The following is a 23962-nucleotide window of genomic DNA, read 5'->3' as shown; positions in this document are numbered from 1 at the left end:
TCAATTAAAGACAATATTTTTATTTTTATATCATTTAAGGACAATATTTACTATTTTTAAGTCAAATAAGAATAAAATATGATCATTTTAGCACCTAAATTTGTTTGTACTGTATTATTTTATCACTAAATTGATTTAAAAATAAAAAATAATATTTTTAATTGATTAAAATAATTAAATGTAAGTTATTTGATATCGAATCACATATATAAGAATATAGGATTGGCTCTTTATTTAAATTACAAATATAGAAAGGACAAACAAAGTTAAATGTAAGGCAGTAATACGCTGGCAATGATGTCGTTTTGTGGCTGCATGTTGCCACGTTTATCAAAAGAAATACTGTATGAGATTCTTTGGGTTACTTACTTGTTTAATTATAATATGGCCTAATCACTCAAAACTCCTTCACTTTTAAACTTTTTTTCAATTGCATCCCGACGTTGAAAAACTCTCTCAAAATCCTCTCACCTTTAAATTCCATTTTAATTGCACCCTGACACTGAAAAATTCTCTCAAAATTCCTCCACCTTTCAATTTTTTTCAATTGTACCCTAAATTGGAAATTTTTATGGTTTTAATTTTAAAAAGTTATTGGATATAATTTTAGGAAGAATGATTTTTTTACATTATTATTCATATGTTTAATTAGAATATAGATTAAAATAAAAGATTATTTTAATAATTTTTTTTCATGTAAAAAGAGGTCAATTTAATATTTTGGGGTAAAATTGAAAAAGAATTTAAAAGTGGAGTTTTGAGAGAATTTTCTAAGGTCAGGGTACAATTGAAAAAAATTAAAGATAGTAGGCTTTTGAGTGATTAAGTCTTATAATACAAACCCTAGCCTCTCTGCTCTCCTTTTCTTATCTGAAAAAAACCTAGCCGTTTATAACTTTTTTTTCGATTATTCTTCGGCTGCCGTCAATGGTTTAGGTAATGCCGTTGACGGTAGCCATTTTTTTTTTTTATGTTATTTTAATTTTATATAGTATAATAAATAGCCAAATTTTTTCATTTTTTTCTTGAGTGATTAACATTTATCGACGAAACGCAAATCTAATTCAAATTTTCATAAATCAAGAATCGAAGATAGAGTGGAAATCTTTCAATAACAAAGATGAAATCGTTCATGGGCTATAATAGTTTTTTTATTGTTTTAATATTGTATTCTGTTTTGAGAATTCTATTTTGTCCTTTCTATATGAAGGGTTTGTTGTCCTTTCTATGTGAAAGGTTGTTGTCCTTTCTATGTGAAAGGTTGTTGTTCCTTTTTTACGAAGGATGTTCTTGTGTTGGTTGTATGCGATGTCACAACTATAGTTTCTGATTTCATAAATCAGTTTGCAGGTGATGGTGAAGATTGAGCGAAGATGGCACTTTATTGACGAAACAGTTAGATAATTTATTTTTTATTTTCGTAAGTAGATCTGCGAATCAGACAGCATGTTATCTGTTACATGTCAGGTCATCGGATTTAATTTTCGAATTTTTCTCAATTGCTTACAAATATAACTGTTTATATTTGATTAATGAATTTTGATGAATTCTAAAAAAAAAAAAAGTCTTACAATACAAGTAATGTGGCAGGTGTATTGGTTAACTAAATTAGAGCACTTGTCAAATTCTTTATTTCCTTATAGTTCAATGGAGTAGCTAGAGTTGTAATTTATCTGATTAATTAACATTTTAAATTGCTCACATTTGGTGACTGGATGTTTTTGAAAGAAAGTGATTTGCATTTTGTAAATTCATTGATCCTGTCAATTAGATTCATATAAATGTATGAATATGTATTCCTAGTATTTGATGAGATTGGTTCATATAAATATTTCTAGATAATAAATTTTAGTATTACTGTTATTCTTAATTTTCTGTTTAACATAGTTTTATATTGAATAAATGATTAATTCACCCTCTCAACTTGGTATAAAAGATAAAAAAAAAAATTCTCGAACATACCGGATCAAGACAACTCAAAAGGTGGTGGAACCGGATAAAAAAAACCTCTTTTCTAATTGCACTCTCTATTTGAAACACGCTCTCTTTTATGAAATATCAAAAAATTGAAAAAACACTTAATATCTAGTTCGTTTCTCCAATTGACAATTAATTATTTTTTAATTTTTAATTATACCTCTATAATTTTAAAACTTCAAAATTATATTAATTTGTAAATAAAGTTTTATGGTCTTATTTTGCCCATTTTTCATTTTATACTTTCTTCTTTGTAAAACCTTATCTTATTTGTCTTTTTCTTTTTACACTTTCTCCTCAATAATGTTATTTGTTCTGGTTCAATTGCAGTCAAACTCTTTCAAAATGTTTGAATTTAATTGTTTTAATAGACTAGAATTTAATGAAAAATAATAAAATAGATTATAATTGAAAAATAATAATAAAAATCACTAAATATTTTTGGATTTATTTGGAAATTCAATCAAGATTAAATAGTTAGAACTGTAAGCATCTCTATAGAATATGCTATTTTTAATACAGAAATGACAAATGTCATTATATATTTTAATTTTATTATTTTTGAATGACAAACTTATAAATTTACAAATAATTATAACTTCTACTGATACTAATTATAAAATTAATTTAGATATATATATATATATAGAAATTTGACATTTGTTAAATTTAAAATGAAATATAGCATCACAATCAAAATGTGTATCTTATTCTAAATATTAAATTTTAGCATCGTCATGTTTAGTGGTGATGTATACGGTAAGTTCTAAGGATTAAATAGTAGTATAATTCCTTTAGAATATATTTCAGACTCTGGAATATGTGTAAAACATCTATAAATACCGGTAAAAATATTTTGTTGCACATAGGACTCCATGGCCCAATGGATAAGGCGCTGGTCTACGAAACCAGAGATTCTGGGTTCGATCCCCAGTGGAGTCGTCTTTAAATTTTTTCTTTTTAAGAAATTCAAACAGACAAAATGAAGAAGAACAACGGGTCAACCCGCCCCTTAAATGTGTGGCAAGGTCATCTAATTTAATTTATAATTTTTTGGATCAAATAATCCCATAGTTGTATTTTTAAAACGCGTAAAATATGAATCGGAAGCGATGGATGCAAAAAAGTAATTAGATACTTTCCTAATTGTCGCGATATAATTATCCTAAATTTATTTTTTTAAATAAAATATATTATGGGGTATTTAACCCAAAAACGAAGAGTTTTGGGGTTAGTTTTTTTAAAAAAAAAATATAAATTGAATTAATAATTCGGTGTATAAATTCAGAGGACGCGTTTACCCTTTGTTCAAATGAAAAAACAACTTACGAACCATAGCCCATTACACTACAACAATGAGATTTTTTTAAAATATATTAAGTAATTTTAGCTAAATTTGATTATTGTAATTCGTTGTCATATTTAATAAAAAAACATAATATTATTATATGTAAATGAGACATGTATATATGAATTTTATATTTATATTAGTTTACTTAGCTATTCGGTGACAGAAAACAACTAAAATCACATTGAAAAATAATTTAATAGAACAAGAAAAATTCAAACACCAATAACATATTTAGAAAAGTTCATACACAATAAATATAATTTTTCATATACTAATTGCTTATAGTGTGTCTACAGTGGCGGGTACATCTACCCTTAAACTAGGGTAGACTTCAGATAGGGCTGCCGTCGGAAAAGTAAAAATTAGCTATGGCCCGGTGATGAGACGCTGTTAATCGCTGATACTTTGTAAATCGCAATTTTGCTTTTAGCCAAAGCTGTGGAAAACAAATACCTATTTTTTTAATTTTTCGATGCCCTTTTTTAAAAGGGCTTTTTATATAAAATATAGGATTTAGGCTAGACTTTACTTTTATACGGCCCAATCTATATCTTTACTTTTCACACTATAAATTTTATGAAACCTAACCTTTTTTTTTTATTTCTTTCTTTTTTACCGTTTTCTTATTTTCCTTCTCAACTGGCGGTTTCTTCATTCTTCTCCGCCATTTTCGCTTCTCTTCTCCACGATTTTGCTGTGCGTTATCTCCATTACTGCACGACTTCTCTTCCTTTTTTTATTTTTATCTCTATTTCATCATTATCTCAACCATTCTTATTTATATAACAGTAAATTCTTTTGAGTTGTGAAAAAAATTCACGATTTCTACTCCTTCGCTTCCGCCGTTCCGCCTCCGCTGTTGCGCCTCCGCCGTTTCGCCTCCATCGTTCCGCCTTTGTCTCACCGCGCCATCTTTCTTTTATCTTTTTAATTTTAGATCTGAAATTTTTTGTTCTTTTTTTTATTTTCAGATTTGTAATTTGTTTATCTTTTACTGTTGATTCACCATTAAATATGTATTAAGAGTATCTTTAAAGAATCTAATACTTATTTCATGTTATATTGAATAATTTTGTGATTTTATATAATAAAATTATGTTATTTCTGCATTTTTTTGTGTTTTGTTGTATTTCTGCGTTTTTTTTATTCTGCAGAACGATTGGTTGATGATGATTGATTGCTGAATTATTGTAATGTTACAGTGTTGTTGATTTTATGTTGACTTTATGTTGATATCATGTTGATATCTACTGATTCTTTTTATTTTAACATTGACAAATAAGATAATATTGTCTGTGAAATAAACTTTTGTTTGATGAAATGAAACTGTATCATAGCCGTCTTTATCGAAGTTTAGTTAGGTATGAGAAGTGGAACGCAAAACAATTATACAAGTGATTTTGAAGAAACTGTGCAGCTGCAAAGAGAATTGAGGAAATAAAATATTTTGAAATAGATTTCTTTAATTTGTGAACTGTTGTGTTGGTGTATATTTAATATATTTTTATTTTTATATGTAAGAATAATTTTATTTTTTCATTTGAATTATTGTTGTTGTTTTTTCATATTGTTTTGATCACTTACTCTGCTAACATCTTTATCTGATTCATTTATTTTAAACATTTTGTACCTTTATTGTTCTTTAGTGGAATTACTACTATCATATTAACAAGTTATCAACATAATGTCAACATGATATCAACAATTAATGCTAATTTAGTCAAGATGTTTGTAAATGAGAGCATCGATTGATTTAAGTCAAAAACAATCACCATATTATCAAAAACATGTCAACAGCTCATCAATACAGCAATTTAAGACTAACTTTACTTTTCTTTTAATGATTGAAAAATCAACATGTTATCAACAGTATATCAACAACATATCAACATAAAATTGAAAATAAAAAAATAAAATATTTATCAACAATAAATCAACAACGAATCAACAATTAATGCTAATTTAGTCAAGATGTTTGTAAAATGAGAACATTGATTGATTTAAGTCAAAAACAATCAACATATTATCAAAAATATATCAATAGTTCATTAATACATCAATTTAAGACTAACTTTATTTTTCTTTCAATGATTGAAAAATCAACATGTTATCAACAGTATATCAACAACATGTCAACATAAAATTGAAAATAAAAAAAAATTGAAATACATATCAACATAATGTCAACAATAAATTAACAACGAATCAACATAAGGAATAAAATAAAACATAATTTTTTGAAAAATTGTGACGATCGATAAAATATCAACAAGAAATCAACAACTTGTTAACATGATAATGCTAACAAATTCTTATCTAATCTCATTTAAATTTTGTTTTTTTTAATTTATTTCACGCACAAAATTATCTAATTTGCTAATGTATTTTTTAGAATAATTTTTTTCAATGTTAAAATTAAGAAAATACCAAATGATTATCAACACAAAATCAACATAAAATCAACAACACTGTAATATTATAATATTTCAGCAATCAACCATCATCAATAAATCGAACTGCAGAATAAAAAAACACAGAAATACAACCAAACACAAAAAAATGCAGAAATAACAAAAATTTATTCCATATAACCATAAATTTACATTACGTAACATGAAATTAGCATTATATTCTTAAAATATAATCTCTATACATGTTTAATGGTGAAAAAACAGTAAAAAAATTGTAGATCTGAAAATAAAGAAGAAGAAGAAGAAGAAGAAAAATAATGAATATATTATAGATCTGAAATCAAATAGATGACGGCGATGAGCAGAGGAGATGACGGCGTTGACGAAGATGACAACGGAGACGATGATGAGAACGATGACGGAGGAGCGGAGGAATAGAGGACGGCTCAGCGGAAGACGGCGAACGGTAAAAAAAAAAGAGGAAGATGAACTGAGAGGAGGAGAGAATTGAATAATGAGGAGAGAGAAAATAATTGAAATTATAATTTGTATGCTGTTAGGGTTTAATATATGGAGTCCGTATAAAAGTTATAATTCAGTCCGCACATGGTAGTTTAGAAAACCCAAACCTGCACCCGTATAAAAGTTAAAAATTTGGGAAAGTAGGTTGTTTGTGTAAAAAGCCCTTTTTAAAAACGTTTAGGACCACGTGTTTGCTTATTTGAGTTTTATTTTTGAGCCTTCATTTTAGCTAAGTAAAAAGGGCCCATATTTGTTTGTTTAAATTTTAAATAAATTACCGTTTGAAATGTTTTGTTCAATTTTATTTAATTTTCTTATTTGTTTTTCTAATTTTCACTTATTATAAAAATTTAATTTAAGTTTTCAAATTATCAAACTTTATCTGCTAAATTCTTCACTAATTTTTTAACCTAATTCTTCACCAATTTTATAACCTAATTCTTCAAATTTTATAACCTAATATCTTTATTTTTTTATGTAAAAATTAGAGTAAACTTTTCAACTAAAAATTATTAATTCTGATGATTTTTAATTTTTTTTCTCTTTCAAAATAAAAGTACCTTTAATTTTAAATAATTTTTATTTTTATGTTTTATCGATACAAATTAATTTGTTATTTATATTTGTGTAATGATTTTTTTAATATTAAATCCTCAAGCTCAAATATTTTTTTAAATTTTTTTCTTCAGAAATTATATGCCATTTTAGCCTGGACTAAAAAAAAATTCCGGATCCGCCATTGCGTCCATCTATATATTGTTGTTTTTTTTTTTTTTATCAAAGGTTAAAATTTATATGTTGTTTAGAATTTAATATTTATACATAGAGTATGTCCATGCATAAAAGTTAAATTAATCAAAAGGTAATTTTGCACGTTGCCATGTTTTATCTCTTTAGTTCATTTTTACCTAAACTCTGGCTTTTTCATGGTCATGATGGACTAATCTCTCAAATTTTTAAATCCTAATCCTGGTCATTTGCTTATTTTCCTTATAAATAAATAAATTGCTTTATTGATAATTTTATTTTATCATTATTATATGAAAGGTTTGTTGTTCTTTTTATGTAAAAGATTGTTATCCATTTTTATGAAGGATTTTCATGCGTTGTTTATATCAAATGTCACAGCTGTAATTTCTGATTTCATAAATCAATTTGCGGGTGATGGTGAAAATTGAGCGAAGACGACACTTTATTAGCGAAACAGTTAAATAATTTAATTTTTTATTTTCGTAATTAGATCTGCGAATCAGACAACATGTGTTTTGTATCAAGTCATCGGGTTTAGTTTTAAAAAAATTCCGAAATTCTTACAAATATAACGGTTTAATATTCGATTAATGAAGTTTGATGATTTTTTTTAGAAAAAAAACTGAACCATTAAAGAAAGATTTGCACCAAACATTATAGCTAACTTATGTTTTGGAGTAAATTGGATAATATCGCATCTGTATTTATAAAATTTGTGAAAAAATTAATTAAGATTTTCACAAGTTTACAATACTTTTGTGCAAAAATAAATAATAACATCTGTGAATTTTATTTTATTTTGATTTGATTTGAAATATAAATAAAATATATTTGGTTGGTCCAGTTCAATTAAATTTTTATGAATTTATTTATTCAGTGTTTGAATATTTTATTTTTAAAATATTTGTTTCAATTTTTAAAAGCATATAAAACGAGTATTTATAGCCATTTTTCGCACACCAATATTAAAAGGCTAATTTTTTTTAAAGTAATTACTAAAATAATTTGTGATTTTTATTTCATACAAATTAATATATCATTTGTATATATTATTACTATTATTTATTAAACAAAAATAGTTTGACATTACCACTATCTTAAACCCAAAGCACAAATTAAAATATTAGGCATTAAGCACTTGGTTTGCTCATAGCCACAAGCCAAGTAATGACAGCAACTCTCAAATAAACCACATCCACAATTTTATTTAAGCCCGCCCACATAAATTCAAATTCATACGAAATTCAAATCAAATTCACAATACCCAATCATATTCAAGTATTAGATCTACCTCTCTCTCCTAGCCACAACCTTCAGATACTCACTGTACACGTGTTAACCAATTAGCCATCCATTCCCACGTGACTCTCACGTGAGTTCAACTCCACTTGGTTTTGTGTCAATCTCTCTAAAATTTTGATTACTGTTAAATCCCCTTTTGCATCTCTCTCACAATTTTTCGATTCAATTCGTTTGATTTTCTGCTCTGTGGGTGAAAATTGAGCCGGGTTTTGATTGCTTGGTGGTTTGATTTTACTGGGTTTAGTGATTTTGATGCTTTGTTTTGGGGTTTTACTCGGCTGATTTGTCGAAGCTTTTTGAAAAATTGGCGATGTGTGGGATTATAATTGAGCTTTCATCTAAGTTGGGTTTTCTATTTGATCTCTGTGTTGGTCTTTTTAGCGATGTTTGATTGGAACGACGAAGAGGTTAGTGTTAATTTTCTTATTTGTTTTAGAGTTGGGATTTTTATGTATTTTGTAGCTTTTTATTTGTAACTGTTTTTAATAAAATGTTCATTTTTATGTTTGTTTGTGTAGAATTTTTGCTGGGTAATTGTTTTTGTGAATGATTAATTTATCAAAGTTCATGATATGATCATAAGGAGTTGCTGAGATGATTCTTTTAGTCAACTTTATTGGGTGCTGGTCAAGTTTAGCTCTTGTGTCTATAAATGATTAGTTTTAGATCTTGAGAACATGATCACGTTTTATTTCTAGAATTAGACTTAAGCTGAAAAGGTAAGGCCGTGAACATATCGAGATTGGTATTAATCACGACGGGAAAATGGAAGTGTGAGCTGAAGCGAATATGATCTTAGTAAGGAAATATACTGTCATTCAAGAGATCTGGAGTTGAAATAATGCGTCAGGAATAGGAATGTTTACATTTTATTTAATGCTCTCTAGTTACATAAAAAAAGTAAATTGGAGAAGGGCCATTGTAATAGAATATGCTGGAGGTCCTTTAGTTTAGGATGGTGTAGTAGGGAGTTGCTGATTTCTCATACTTCAATGAATGTGGAAGGATATTAGAGGCGGGCGACTTTAGGGGGAGAAATGGGCAGAGGGATGGTACTTTAAGGAATATATGACGGCGAATATTTAATGTGGAATATGTTTTCTGTTCTTTGATCTTACATATATTTGAACTCCAATCTCTATGAAAAACGAGCATAGGAGGCTGTTGGCTTCCTTTAAGAAGGAATATGAAAGACTGAAGTCTTTAGAAATTGTTGTTGTTGAGGTGTCAGTTTTCAATGGATGTTCCAAGAGTCCTTTAAATATCTTTATATGCTGTTATATTTGCAGGTTTTTCTATCTAAGTTATTCCTTCTAGATGTTTATTTGCTTAAATTAATTTTTCTGTCTGTCCTCTCCAATGGCACACATGGAGTCACATTAATGACAATAATTCTCCAAATATTATGTTGTAAACATTACCTTACCAAATACTTATTGGTGGTAAGCTTCATTCTATTTTTGATCATCATTAGTGATACTTGAAACTCTTTGTGCTTTCAGCTTAATAATATAGTATGGGATGAGGCTGGCCAGAGTGATGACCATATTGTACCTTATCCAGAATCAGTTGAAGAATATAGCAAGAAGAAGGAGTGGAATCAAGAAGACAGTAACACCAAGTCTAACGTGCAGAAGGCACCTGGGGCTAAAGTTGATATCCATGGTATAAAGCTGGAAAGCAGTTCAAACTTCAGTTCCAGCGAAGGAACTTCTGCATCAGGACTTGCCATTGCGTCATGGCCTAACCTATCATTATCAACTGCTTCCAGAACTGATCAGGATTCCTTCGATACGTCAGTGTCTAACAATTTAACTGATATCACAAAGTTTGAGACTTCTGGAGGTGGTGAGATATTATTACTAGAATAAGAAGTAGATAGCATGATATCTTACTTGGTGATATCATTTTAATGATAGGATTTTCTGATAGCAGAGACAGTTCAAGTTGACAAGGAGTCTGAACTTTTTCAGAAAGGCAAGGAACAAGGCGATTTTGTTGATTATGGCTGGGCTAACATAGGAAGCTTTGACGACCTTGATCGAATATTCAGGTAAATCACTATTTATGTTATGTATTTTTTTTAGCATTCTCTTTTTGCTTCCTTTTATTTTACAAAAGTCAGTTGTCAGAGGTCAGCGGTCTACCAGGGAGGGGGAGGGTAAACATTGAGGCCATGCTACCCTTGCACCTTTGGTGGGAGAAAGCATTTCCAATGAAACGGGACACTTAAACATGATTTCTCCACCTTGCAATGCCTCCTAGATGGAACAGTTTTATACATCTCTGTTCTGTTTCAGAAAAAATCAAAAACTAAATTAACATTATATTACTACTTGATTATTTATAGATCAACCCAGTTTCTAGCATCTGAGTCATTCACTTGTTTAACTGACAAATGTATAAAGAGTTTAAACTGCTTGTATATGGTGGGACCTTGAATGGTGTCTGGTTCTTGTATTCCTTCCTTCCACTGTTCCTCTGTTCCTTTTTCCCTGTTTCCCCGTGCAATGATAACGATCTGACTCAATATCCTCACAAGTGGTGATTTTGCAGCAATGATGATCCCATATTTGGCAATGTAAGTCTCAGTAATCCTGATGAGCTCTGGTCTACTTGTAAAGATGTAACAAATAGTCCGGGAAAGTCCTTTCCCATATATTCAGACTCTCCAACTTTGGGTTTAGGGCCCTTAAGAAGTACACCTGATTATTTTGAGATTAAAACCGAGAATGTACAAGACGATAACCAGCCGTTTACCCTTGACTATGGGAAAGTAAATGATCCTGGATCTCATGGTCTGCAGAATCCATCTAATGTCCTGAATCAGGTAGAATGCATGGGAGGTAAAAGCAGGCCTGGATTAAAAGAGCAGGTACCAAAAATTAAAATTTTGGTCGATGATTTAGTTGTTTGTTGTTTCTTGTCTGAATGAGGTAACATGATTCTTTTATGTGGCTTTTGTAGACAAATTTGACCATTGCAAGTCGGAATGCTACAGCAAATTCTCAGCTAGCTGGAGAAAAAGTTGCAGCTCCAAATGAGTTGACAGAGAAGGTTCCCTTCTTCTTGTGCTTTTAACATTTTCAATCCAATGCTTAACTAGCCTGAAGGTTAAGCATGATAGTCTGAAGGTTGAAATGGAAATAGTATTCAATATGTTGCTTATTATATCTTCTGTAAACAGGTCTATAAGAAAAAGAAAACCCTGAAAAGTCGGAAAAAGTTGGAAGAACAAAGTGAACCAGCACTGTATGAAGATATATATGGTAATTGGTCTGCAGCTGGGAGACTACCTGGTCAATATAAAAATCAATTTGCACCCAACATCATACATTCTCCTCCTTCAGTTCTTAATCAACCAAGGCAACTACAAGGACCTGAATCATTGCAGTTCCAGAAAATACCTAATCCATTAATGGCCCCTTCAGCATATGGGACTGTTACAAATCCATATTCTGTCATGCCTGTGCTGTCTCACTTTCAGTCTGGAGAATTTAAGCATCAACCAGCATATTCTGGCTATGAAGTTTCTTCAGGTAATGCAAATCCTGTAAACAAATCAGCTGACTCCCTGGTGAAAATTCAGACAATGACACCTCAGGAAAAAATTGAAAAGTTACGAAAACGGCAGCAAATGCAGGCAATGCTTGCCATTCAGAAACAGCTAGAGCAATTTGGTCATCAAGTTTCCTGTAATGGTCAATCCCTCACTCAAAAAAGTTCCCTAGAAAACCAGATTCAGCTTGTTGAGGGAGCTGACCTAGAAGTGGAGGACTTGAGTGCTTTTCCTGCTTTTGACCCGAACTCGCCTCTTGAACAAGATGATTCCAGTACAATATCTCTGGCAATTAATGATTATTCAGCAGAGGACACTGTACTCTACCGGCTGCAAAATATCATTGATAAGGTATGCTGGCTTTCTTTTACTAATAAGAGTTATTTACTTGGTTTCTATGAGAGACTAATGTTTTATAACAGTTGGATGTCAGCATTCGACTCTGTATACGTGATAGCTTGTTCCGGTTAGCTCAGAGCGCAATGCAAAGGCATTATAGTAGTGATACTAGCAGCATCAATAATAGTGGCAGGGATGAGCAAGTTGCCACAAAAGACGACGTGGATGCACATAACAGGTTAATTTTTGCGATCCACTTTTCATGCTTTATGTCCGGATATGTTTCCTATTATTAATCTGATCTATCAGCAACACATATCATTTCATTTCTGTCTGCACAAGGACTCACATATAAACCCTTCAGCAACATATAGGTCTTATTGTAGTTGACGACTTATACCGCGTGAGTACTTTGTACTATAAATTAACAAGAAAATCTCTGAATTCTCAATGAGAAAATTGATGCTTTAGATAATGCAAGAGGATGGAATAGTTTAGCTAGATAATTACTAAAAAAATTCTTGTGGTCAGTTGTTACTGAATGAAAACCAAAATGCATGTAGTCAAGAGTGTTAAAACTAGGGTCCTACGCATATTTTTTCGATGGTGTTCAAAATTGAATTTTAGTCCGGAAATAGAGCTATTAGAATATAGGTGGCGAGAACAAGTACTCTTACGGTAGATATATGCTGCAAGCATAGGAAAGATAATCATAGAAGGTTTCTTCCTCTCCATATGTCATTTTAATATGCATCAATTTTTTTTTCTGTTACGGAATTTCTCATTGTGTCATATTGATTTGATTGCACACTATAGGAATGCCAAGATGTCTGAAATAGAAACAGAGACAAACCCTGTAGATAGAACTGTGGCTCATTTGCTGTTTCATAGACCTATGGAGCTGTCAGGAAATACACCTCAGTCACCTGCTTCTAATAAGTGCCCAAGCGAACAGAAGGCATTAAGCATAGCAACACCTTCAATAGGTTGCTTTCCTGAGACTGGAAAGAGTAAACAGATCCTTTCACACCAAGGATCTAAAAGTTCCTATCCACCGGATGACCCCCGACTCGCAAGTCGGTGTGAAAACAGTGTTTGCATTGACACCTTAGATAACGCATCCAACATTGGACCTGCTGATGAGGGAGCCAAGGATGTAGAAGCTTGTCAGTGAAAAAGATGCAGTTCATAATCTGCAAGGGTAATTCCTTCCTTTCTCTCGTCCGCGCTTGTCACGTTCTTTTGTCAGTGGTACTTATTGATTTGCTTGTAATCTGGAGGTTTCTTCCATTGTCAGCTAACTTTAATTGTCATCAATTGGGTGCGTCGAGCGCTTAAACAGCAATGCCGTGGACTCCTCTCAAACACTGCGGCCAGCTTGGCTATTTGGAAGTGTCGTAGTTGATGTAAATGAGTTTTCTACTGTATGAAAATTGAATATATTTGCAACTGTTTAGTGTCTGTTGCTTTAGTTCATTCAGCTTAGTGTGAAAGGGTGAAGATACTCTTCTTTCGCCTTAAATAAGTTTAGCAGAACCAATGTAGCCTTACTCTTCTCTGGTGACATTGGTCTGCGTTGTCATCCATCTGATTCCTAATTTTGCAAACTTGAGACAAATTTTCAGTTTGAAGTTTGAGATTGCTTTTTATTTTTGTTTTACCATCAAAGTGTAAATTTTTCATTACTTAGAAATTAAGGAATAATGTGTGATTTGGGATAATCCCTTCTACTATTTCTAATAACAACCCACACGCCCCCCCCCCCCCCTCTTGATTGGGGCTATTACATTCATCATCACTCTTAATCATGCATATTATGTCAATTTTCATCATCCGAGATCGGAACAATCTTATTTAAACTTAAGCAAATTCTGTTGGAGATCAGAACAATCTTATTTAAATGTAAGCAAATAGTTTTTTATTCACGACGCGAATTGCAGGGTTTAGCAACCATAGCTGATTGATAGTTAAAAAAAATTCAAGTTTGCAAACACAATAATCAATCTTACACATATTTTACTATGTTCTTCTCATACATATTATATTATGTTCTTCCAGTTGCTGCTGGAAGTTCATCAATCAGGTGGCAGTAATTCTCCAATGCTGCACCTGCATAACATGCAAGCACAGTGAACAGCACAAAGTTCATTGTTTGATATCAAGAGTTTGACTTAATTTCTTGGACATGATTCAATGGAGTCTAGTATGTTTTTCGGGAGTATGTTGTATCTTTGGCCAATCTTCACCACATAACATGTAAGCACAGTGAACTGCGCGAAGTTCATCATTTGATATCACGAGTTTGACTTAATTTCTCGGACATGATTCAATGGAGTCTAATATGTTTTTCAGGAATATGTTGTATCTTTGGCCAGTCTTCACCACCTTCTGCACACCTTTCTTCCAATGCTGCACACTCCATGATGGATAGCGTACGAAGGGTCGAGGGTAACCCTGAATCCGGCAAACCTGGTAGTTTCTGGCAAGACTGTATTGATAAATACTCAAGATTTGCGAGTTCATAGAGACCTGTAGGAAGATATTCAAGGTTTGCACATGCTGAAATTCTCAAATTCTTGAGCGATCCCGGAAGCTTCTCGTCTGGAAAAGAAGATAATCTCGGACACTTTGTAATGTTCAGCTCTTGAAGAGATGGTAACTTTTCCAGTCCTCTCGGGAGATCCTTCATATTATTGCACATGCCGATTGACAGATATTGCAGCTTACAAGGAAGCCCCTTTTCTGCAAATGACTCAAGTTTCGGACAGCATAATATCTCCAAGCGCTGGACGGACTTCAGCTCTCGCAACCCAACCTCTTCTGGCAACACCTTAAGCCGGTAAAAGTGCTGAATCTTGAGTTCTTTCAGTTCAGTCAATGGTCGAAGAAGACCATCAGGTAACAAATCTAAATTTCGGAAGTTCAAAATCTTCAACGAGGATAGAGATGTGAGAAAATGTACTGATCTCAATACTTTTTCATGACAATTATCTAGCAAGAAATCTTTCACTGCTGGAAATTTAGGAATATTGGTGACATTAGGGCAGTTTAGAAGAGAGAGCTCCTCAAGCACTGGGAACTCCCCCTTGTCGATCTCTAGCCATCCCTCCAAACTTCTCATGTCTCCGAGCTTCAATTTCTTCAGGGCCTGGAACCCCTTTATCTTACCCTCTCCATAGAACTCGCGTCCAATTCTTTCGACTTCTTGCATCATATAAATGGTTAGACTTTTGAGAAATGGTAATTGACCGAGAGGAGGGAGGGTTTTGCAATAGTTACAATGTATGAATTCAATACTCTCCAGATGAGAAAGCAGTGAGCTTCCCATCCAATTCGGGAATCTGGTTCCAGGATATACATCAACGGTTAATTCTTTAAGGTTGATATGAGGTTCAAGACATTCGAGCAATTTCTCATCAATGGTGCCCCCTGAATATCGACTTCTACTCCACCTCAGTACTAGCTTGCGTATATGTTGCTTGCTCTTCAAGCTAGCCTCCTTTGCATCTTCAATATTAAGAACATCTTCAACCCTATCAATGCAAAGTGCTGCCCGAAGTTCATTCATATCCTTCAATTCACTTATTCCGCAATCATCTCCTTTTCCGACAACAAATCTATGCAGCCTTTGCAAAGAAGTGAGTTTCCCAAATGACGGTGGCATCGATTTGAGATGCCAGCATCCTGTCAGATTAAGATGCCTCAAATTCACTAAGTTTTTCGTACCTTTCGGTAAAGCAATAAGCTTGTTACAATTCGCGAGAATTAGAGTCTGCAAGTTGCAGAGGTTGCAGACTGATTCAGGCAGTTCCGTAATTTCAGTGTGGGAGAGGTCAAGGTACCTCATATGCAACAGATCTCCTACTAAATCCGAAACATCATTTATCGCTATGCGACTCATATCCAACGAACGTAAGCATTTCAAAGAGCATAGCAAATCATGGGGAACCTTCACATTAGAGACCTGTGATGATGTTTTATTGCAAAGAAGCAGCATCGTCCGCAAGCTTTTTGCTGTATGCAAAGCCTCAAATGTTGCTGATTTAAATGTGTCCATTAACACTGATAAATACCGAGCCTTTTCCGGGATGTTCTGCACTTTGTCACCCTCCAATCTGAAGCAAATTTCCCCAGCTGTAGATTGTGCCAGGTCATGAATCAAATCATGCATAATAAATTTAGAGAGATCATAGGTCTTGGATTGTTGAAAGAAAGATCTCAGCCACAGATCATCAAAATAATCCGATGCAACATCTTCCATTCGTCTCCGTCCCTTGGGATGAACAAAGCCCTCTGCCATCCACAGCAACACTAAATCTTCTTTATCCAAGTTATAATCCTTTGGAAATATGGAGCAGTATATAAAACACTGCTTAAGATGTGCTGGAAGTTGATCGTAACTTAGCCTCAAAGCCGGTAAGATTCCGTTTTCTTCCTCTTCCAGCTCCCATATGTCATTTTTCATGATCATCTCCCACTCGGTAACTTCAGTTTTTGCATGCAGAACCCCTCCTAGCGCCTTTGCTGCCAACGGTAAACCTCGACATTTCTTCACAATTTCCTCACCGATCGGTATTAAGTTTGGATGAGCACACTCATTCCCATCTACAAATGCCCTTTGTTTGAACAATAACCAGCAATCTTTGAAAGATAGAACATCTAAACGGTACGGATGAGATGTGCCCATGATTAATGCAACCTTTTCGCTTCGAGTGGTTACAATGATTTTACTCCCCAATGCTCCGGCTCTGAAAGGAAGACGCAGAACCTCCCAGTCTCTTTCTTTCTCATTCCACACGTCATCAAGAACAATGAGAAACTTCTTCCCCCTTAATTTGTCTCGAAGGCTGGTTTGAAGAGTATCCAAATCCACAAGATCGCAGTTTTTCCTTTCGATGCATTCCAAAATCGATTTAGTGAGTTTTCGAACATTGAAGTCATCGGAGACACAAATCCATACTTTCACAGCAAAATGCTCAACCACTGAGGAATCATTGAAAACAAGCTGAGCAAGTGTTGTTTTCCCTAGGCCTCCCATGCCTACAATCGGAACAATACCCACATCATTTCCGCAGTTTTTGTCAGACACTAACAGCTCTACTAACGTCTTCACATCATCTGTCCTACCAAAAACACGAGACTCATCGATCAAAGAACTAGTCTGCAAACTCTCCTTGTCCCTTGTATCTGTCCAGCTTACACCCACTCCCTCTTTCAAACCAAGATCATCTCTTTCTTTTGCAATTTCATCTAGCCTCTCATTTATTTCCTTTATCTTTGGAGCTAACCCAGCTTTAAATATAAACTTTTTGGGTGCAGAGAGCAATTTAGTTACCTTTTTCTGCTGGTTGTACCGAAAAGCTTCAGTAGAGAACTCATCCAGCAGATCCTCTGCATCATAGGCTACTTCTTTGAGGTCATTAAGCCAACTCTGGACAAAACTGTCACTGATCCGCTTCGATTCAGCATCATTCAGCACAGCCTTGATTTTTGAAAGGGTTCTGCCCAGTCTTTTCAGATCTTTTTCAACACCAAGACGGCACCCAAATTCCGCCAAGATTGGTGTAGCCAGTTTTTCAATAGCTACCTGGAAAGCAGCAGAAAGAAAAGCCTCTCCTACTCCAGCCATTTCCTTCACCAACTAATGGTAACCGAAAACAGATGATTTTATCAACAAAAAACAAACAAAGAAGCAGATCTTCTAAAGAGTTATGTGCTATGCATATGAAATTGGATTTTTATTCATTTTGTTACACAGGCTGGATGAAGTGTATGAAAAAGAATAAAAAAAGGAAGAAAAAAGGCTAAAGTCTTTTTCACAAGTCAACTGCTCCTGCAAGTTATTTTCTTTTTTTTTTCCATATAAATTTCCCTTAATACTTATTGAGCCGCCCAATTCAGCATAAAGCCATAAATGCAGCTATACAGGGGGTCCCAAATAGAGCAAAAAGTTTGGAATTTACTTCTTCAGATTTTGGGTAGCGGACCCATAAGAGTTTAATATAACCACCTAACAGGCGAAACTAGGTGATGGAAAAATTGCATCCGTTAAAATTATACTAACCATGATATTTATAGCTAGAATAATTAATTCAACAATTTCTGTGGTATACATCAATGTGAACTAAAACATAAGAGATATTCAAGTCTGCAACTCCAGTAACAGATAGCATATAGCAATGTGTATACCAACTAAGGAAATGTAACTGTATCTGATATCTCTCTCCTATGGTATCTGAATATCATAGCATCATGTAATGCAGCGGTAAGTGACGAGGGATTCAACAAGTCCAGCACCGTACATAATCTTCACCACCTGCCCCTTCTCAAATCCATAGTATCTTGAAGTTGCATCAGTCGCTAGCATCCTGGGCAACTGCATACAGAAAAGCATAAAAAACAGATCAATAACTTTTTTTAATATTTGTTCTTATGCTTCAGTAAGTCCCATTAAAAAAATCAAACAGTGGATTGTTAAATCAGGAAGGAATATCAATATCGTGTGAAGTGATCATGTAGGCAAAATCACAAGATATAACATAAAATAAACCTGTTTGTCTTCAGACTTGTAGTGGTTCAACAGCTTTTGCTTCTGTGATGTAGTCAAGATCTCATGCCTTGGCACTAAAACATGCTTGGTGATATTCACCAGCAAGTCAGTGATCTAAACAAAAACCAAACCGAAAACAAAATGTTAAAAGCTATTTCAAATTGCTAAATAAAAGCTAGGTAGTATGGACACGGATACTAGAAACGGGACACTTGGACCTATCGTTTGTGGATAGGTCGTAATCGTGCGTGGTGGACTAGTTTAAGCAAGCTCTATATAGGTTGGTATATAACAAAAGAAGTCGTTTTTTTAAGGAATTTAAATAGGTAAAATGCCCTACCATTAACATTGGACCTTTTTTTTCCTTCAAACATAACCATTCATCAAACACAACACTAAACCTATAATTTACAAAACATAAAGGCTGCAACTTTAAACAAGTATGCATGATAACAATTGAGAAGAGGGAAAATGGAGCAACTCACATGAAAAATCTCAACTTTTGAAGGAAATTTGAGAAGCTCTTTTCTAGCAAAATGGTTCATTTTGCTTTGTAAAATTAAAATCATCCCATTTAAACTCTCTTTGTTTGTAATCTGACAAAACAAACCTCTTATGTCTGCCAATTTTAAATCCTCTGTTCCCATATAAACAACCAGCATCTGCTCATACACACAGCACACCAAAACTATTACTATAAAGTAATCATTTTTATAATATTAATGAGAATTATAAAAAGCACATTCCGCACGTTTTTGCCTAAACAAATAAAATAAAATAACCTTTTTATAGGGATTTGAGCGGAGAGAAGCAGAGACTCGGAGCTTTACAAGGTCAGGGGTGTCACCGAACTCGGAAATGAACTCAGTGAAAGATCGAGTGAGCTCCGAGTCAGCGACGTCGTAGTCTCTATCTCTTAGCATTTCCATGACTGTCCTGCGAGAAATGTAATACCGTTGGTTTATGACACTTCCTTCGTTAACGGACATTTTCGTTAGGCATGGTCTACCGCCGTTAGAAACGCCGCCGTTGAGGCATAAATAATCGGCTTCCGTCGCCATTCTTGGCAGTTTCCGTATTCTGCAAAGTACTACTAACACACGAAATGAGTGTTCTGTTTCGGGGAAATATGAAGCGATTCAAATTTGAACGAAAGGTTACGCGCCCCCTAAATTTGTGTCACGGAGTCAACTAATCCAATTTATAATTTTTTGAACAAATAACTTCAAAATTTTTCATTTTCGGGTCAAGTAACTCCATAATTGTATTTTTAAAACGCGTAAAATACAAATCGGAGGTAAGAGATGCAAAAAAATAATTAGATACTTTTCTAATTGTTGCGATAAAACTATTCTAAATCTGTTTTTTAAAATAAAAATATAAATTATGGAGTTATTTGACCCAAAAATGAAGAGTTTTGGATTTAGTTACTCAAAAAAGTATAAATTAGACTAGATGAACCCGTGTCATAAGTTTAGGGGGCGCATTGACCCTTTGTTCATCAAATTTCGATTTTGTTCGCGTTCTGTTTTTCTCAGTTACGTGGGCCTTTTTTCAGCCCATTCATTTTTGTTTCAGAACTATGTCGTTTTGTGGAATTAGTGTCATCAATGCTTCGTCGTTTTACTGCTGAAAATGTAGTAGACTTTTTTTTTTGGCCTAATCACTCAAAAACCCCTCACCTTTAAACTTTTTTTCAATTCCACCCCGACGTTGAAAATTTGTCAATTTTACCCACTTTTGAATTTTCCGTTTTCAATTGCACCCTAATATTTTAATTTTTGTTAATTTTTTTACTTAAATGATGAAATCATTCAATTAATTAAGTCTAAACATGAAATTAAATTCTTTTTTATTCAAAAAAGTACAAATAAGTCCTTTATTTTTAAAAACTAACTAAAAACCATAATCAAATTAACACTAATTTAAATTCTTAATTAATTTAACTAAATTTAAATAAATTTTAAAAATATACAATTAATATATGCGAGACATGGAGAATGTTTTAAACAAATTTCCAAATGCAAAAGACGTTAATTTAATTTTTCAGGGTACTATTGAAACACAAAAATGTAAAATAGGGTAAAATTGACAAATTTTCAACGTCAGGGTATGATTGAAAAGGGACTAAAAGGTCGGGGTTTTTTAAGACATTAGGCCTTTTTTTTTGATGAATAGTAGACTTATTATAAGGCTTAATGTATCTTGTGATTCTTATATTTATACCATTAATCTATCTGACTTTTTATCTAAGCTTATATGTCACTTTAACTTGTAATTTCACTTGCTTAACTTTTAAAATTGTAATTTTTATGATGGTTTGACCAACTTTTGTCAAGTTGGACCAAGGGTTTGGTAAATATATATTTTTAACTAACATGCCATATAACTTATGTTTGTTTGTGACTCCCCTCTCTCTCAAATAGAAAACCCTAGCCGTCAAGCGTTTTTCCTTTATTTTTCGCTTCGGCTGCCGTCAATGGTTTATTTTTGCCGTTGGCGGTAGCCATTTCTTTTTTATTGCTTTAGAATAAAATAAAGGGTTAATTACATATAAAATCACCACCTTTACACGAAATTGCAAAAATAACACGACGTTTAAAACGTGGCAATTCAGGGCACCACCTTTCATTTCTTTTCAAAAATAACACGGGCACATTTTTAGTGGCGTTTTTGCTGACGTGGCATGACACGTGGCACTCCCATCGTGTGTCCAAGTCAGCAAAATTTCATCAAAAAGCGTGCACATGTTGTTTTTGAAAAGAAATGAAAGGTGATGCCCTGAATTGACACATTTTAAAGGTCGTGTTATTTTTGAAAATTCGTGTAAAGGTGGTGATTTTATATGTAATTAACCCTAAAATAAATGACTGACTCCTTTTCATCTTTTTTATTTTGGTTGGTAAATCTTTCGACGAGGCGCATCAATTTCAATAGATATACAAATGAAAAATTAGAGATGGATCAAGTCCTTTCAAGATTGAAGATGAAATCGTTATAGGTTATATTAATTTTTTTTAACTATTTTACAGCGATTGTTTTTCTTTTTTGAAAGTTTTGCTGTTCTTTCTATATGAAAGATTTGTTGTTTTTTATGAAGAGTTTGTGAGCTTGCGTTAGACAAAAGGATTGGATCTTATTGTGTTAGAGCGGTTATGTAATTTTGATTTTGTTTTGTAAGGCGATCTGCGAATCAAGGTTTATATCTTGTTTCATGTCAGGTCATTAGAAACGGTTATACCCTTTCAGAATTCTTACACCTGTAACTGCTCTTTATTATTAATGAAAGATTATTCGATTGTCAAAAAAAAAAACTAACATGCCATATCGTTAAGACATATTTTTTACTCTTAATTGGTGCTCTTTTACCTTTCTATAGAGAAGTAAAAAAACTGGCCGACCGAATTAAACGATCGAACTGATACTTTTTTGGTCGGTTTGGTTTGGTTGAAACTTTAAATTTTATCGGTTCGATTTTAATATACAAAAAATTGGATTTCTCTATGTCAATTTGGTGAGTTTGAAATTATAAAAATTAACCAAACCCATCGAATCAACAAAAAATTTATTCTATTTTTAATTTTATTAACATTTTTCTCATATTTTTGTTGCTTTTAACTGAATCAGCTGAATTAATCAACCTATTTGGTCAGTTTAATTTTAATTTTTTTATTTGGTCGAACAATTTAATTTGGTTAAGGGGTTGTCGGTTTAGTTTGACCGAACCGACTAAATGTTCACCCCTGCCTATCTAAGATCATGAACTTATACTCGACCTCTCTATTTTTCCAGTTTAACTCATTTGACTCTTTAATTTAGTTATGTGCCGAGTTAGTTAGTGGCTCAATTTGTATTTTTTAGAGGAAATTAGACCCAACACTATTCATGTCTATTTTATCCTCAAATATGTTGTCCGGCCCTTCCTTCCCTATTAATACTGTATAAGCTGACTTTGTTTGATAATTAATTTTTTTTCTTTTAATATAACTGTTAACCAACTTCACTAACACGGTGTTTCTCATAGCCACAATGTCGACGTCGACAAAGATGAGACCGACGAAGATGTCGCCGCTGTTAAGAAAGACTACCTTAAAGAAAACAATACGGATGAAGATAACACTGTTAATATAGTGAGCCTGTGATTGTATTTGCAGATCTGTAATCCGAATTTGTTTGAGTTTTACTATTTTAATTGGTTTGTGTTTTGAAATATATGGGTCTGATTATTTGAGAAGATGAATGAAAGAAAATGGACCATAAATTAGGTGAGTGGCAAAGGAGATGAGGCTGTGGGTGAAGATGGAGTGTCTGGCAGTGGTGCGGGTGCCATTGTTATATTTAGATTACTTGATTCATAAGTTGCAGCTTATGTGTTTGTTAAAATGTCTCTGTGGAAAAGCTTTGTAATTTTATATTTGAAAAGTCTTAGCCAGTTTACTACTTTTACATCCATATGCTAATCATTATTTGTTTTACAATTATTTTTATAAAATACATTTTCAATTTCACACAGTTGTGGTCTATATTATTATAGTTTCAATATGTGATGCCTTGACTTATAACTGTGATTTAGAAACTACAGTTTTAGCTAATTGTCACTGTATGACTTTGTGATTGATTGTAATCTGTAATGTTTTTGTGATTGATTGTAATCTGTAATGTTTTTGTGATTGATTGTACTTTTGCAGATATGGAAATACAACTATGGCTTAGTCTACAGTTAGTAAATTAATCTATCTTTTATTAAGCTGATAGTAAAGTATTAGTAAACGGTTAATAAATTAACTATACTTTATATTTGATAAATTAACTATATTTTAAAAAAATACTAGTAGACTGTTAGTAAACGGATGGTAAATTAACTTATTTTTTAGTAAATTGATAGTAAATGATTAATGAATTAACTATACGGTTAAAAAATAAATAAATAGTGAATTTGATTTTTAAGTAAATAGTTAGTAAATTGATAGTAAACTTTTTGTTAGTAAACCGATAGGAGATTTATCATATTTTTATAAATAAAAACCGTTAGTAAACTGTTAGTAAACAGTTAGTAAACTTTTTGTTTGTAAACTGTTGGTAAACTGTTAGTAACCCGATAGTAAATTTACTGGTTTTTTAAAATAAAAAACCGTATTTTTCAACTCAAAAAGTGTAATTTCACAACTTTAAAAATTCAAACCGTAAAAATCAATCCAAAC

The 23962-nt window shown here is 32.7% G+C and overlaps 3 protein-coding genes and 1 non-coding gene across 8 annotated transcripts; 2 read left to right on the top strand and 2 right to left on the bottom strand.

Moving 5' to 3' along the window:
* The first annotated feature begins 2846 nt into the window (after positions 1 to 2846).
* TRNAR-ACG (transfer RNA arginine (anticodon ACG)) lies at positions 2847 to 2919 on the top strand. Its single transcript has one exon. It is a non-coding gene; the product is annotated as a tRNA-Arg (tRNA).
* Positions 2920 to 8327: 5408 nt separating this feature from the next.
* On the top strand, positions 8328 to 13871 carry LOC126682465 (protein LNK2). Of its 5 annotated transcripts, XM_050378172.2 has the most exons (9): positions 8328 to 8720; positions 9816 to 10161; positions 10246 to 10366; positions 10870 to 11188; positions 11281 to 11370; positions 11501 to 12223; positions 12295 to 12449; positions 13028 to 13412; positions 13509 to 13871. In XM_050378172.2, exons 1-8 carry the CDS (start codon positions 8697 to 8699, stop codon positions 13383 to 13385), a joined length of 2136 nt encoding a protein of 711 aa, XP_050234129.1. In that variant the 5' UTR covers positions 8328 to 8696; the 3' UTR covers positions 13386 to 13412; positions 13509 to 13871. The 5 variants fall into 5 exon arrangements, with proteins under 5 accessions (XP_050234129.1, XP_050234132.1, XP_050234131.1 ...); XM_050378175.2 differs by having other exon boundaries at positions 8329 to 8720; positions 9816 to 10158; positions 10249 to 10366; positions 13028 to 13871; XM_050378174.2 differs by having other exon boundaries at positions 8329 to 8720; positions 9816 to 10158; positions 13028 to 13871.
* A 282-nt stretch (positions 13872 to 14153) lies between these two features.
* Positions 14154 to 18141, bottom strand: LOC126682464 (putative disease resistance protein RGA1). Its single transcript, XM_050378170.1, has one exon. The coding sequence runs from the start codon at positions 17838 to 17840 to the stop codon at positions 14538 to 14540; it is 3303 nt and encodes a 1100-aa protein (XP_050234127.1). The 5' UTR covers positions 17841 to 18141; the 3' UTR covers positions 14154 to 14537.
* Positions 18142 to 18239: 98 nt separating this feature from the next.
* Positions 18240 to 19901, bottom strand: LOC126682466 (DNA-directed RNA polymerase V subunit 5C). The gene is made up of 4 exons (XM_050378176.2): positions 19544 to 19901; positions 19247 to 19423; positions 18762 to 18875; positions 18240 to 18587 (listed from the first exon to the last, which is right to left on the bottom strand). Exons 1-4 carry the CDS (start codon positions 19820 to 19822, stop codon positions 18462 to 18464), a joined length of 696 nt encoding a protein of 231 aa, XP_050234133.1. The 5' UTR covers positions 19823 to 19901; the 3' UTR covers positions 18240 to 18461.
* Between the last annotated feature and the right edge of the window lie 4061 nt (positions 19902 to 23962).

Source organism: Mercurialis annua, linkage group LG5, assembly GCF_937616625.2.
Source record: "Mercurialis annua linkage group LG5, ddMerAnnu1.2, whole genome shotgun sequence".
Lineage (NCBI taxonomy): Eukaryota > Viridiplantae > Streptophyta > Magnoliopsida > Malpighiales > Euphorbiaceae > Mercurialis > Mercurialis annua.
Note: the sequence above shows the minus strand (reverse complement) of the source record. Positions and strands in the feature narration are given on the sequence as shown.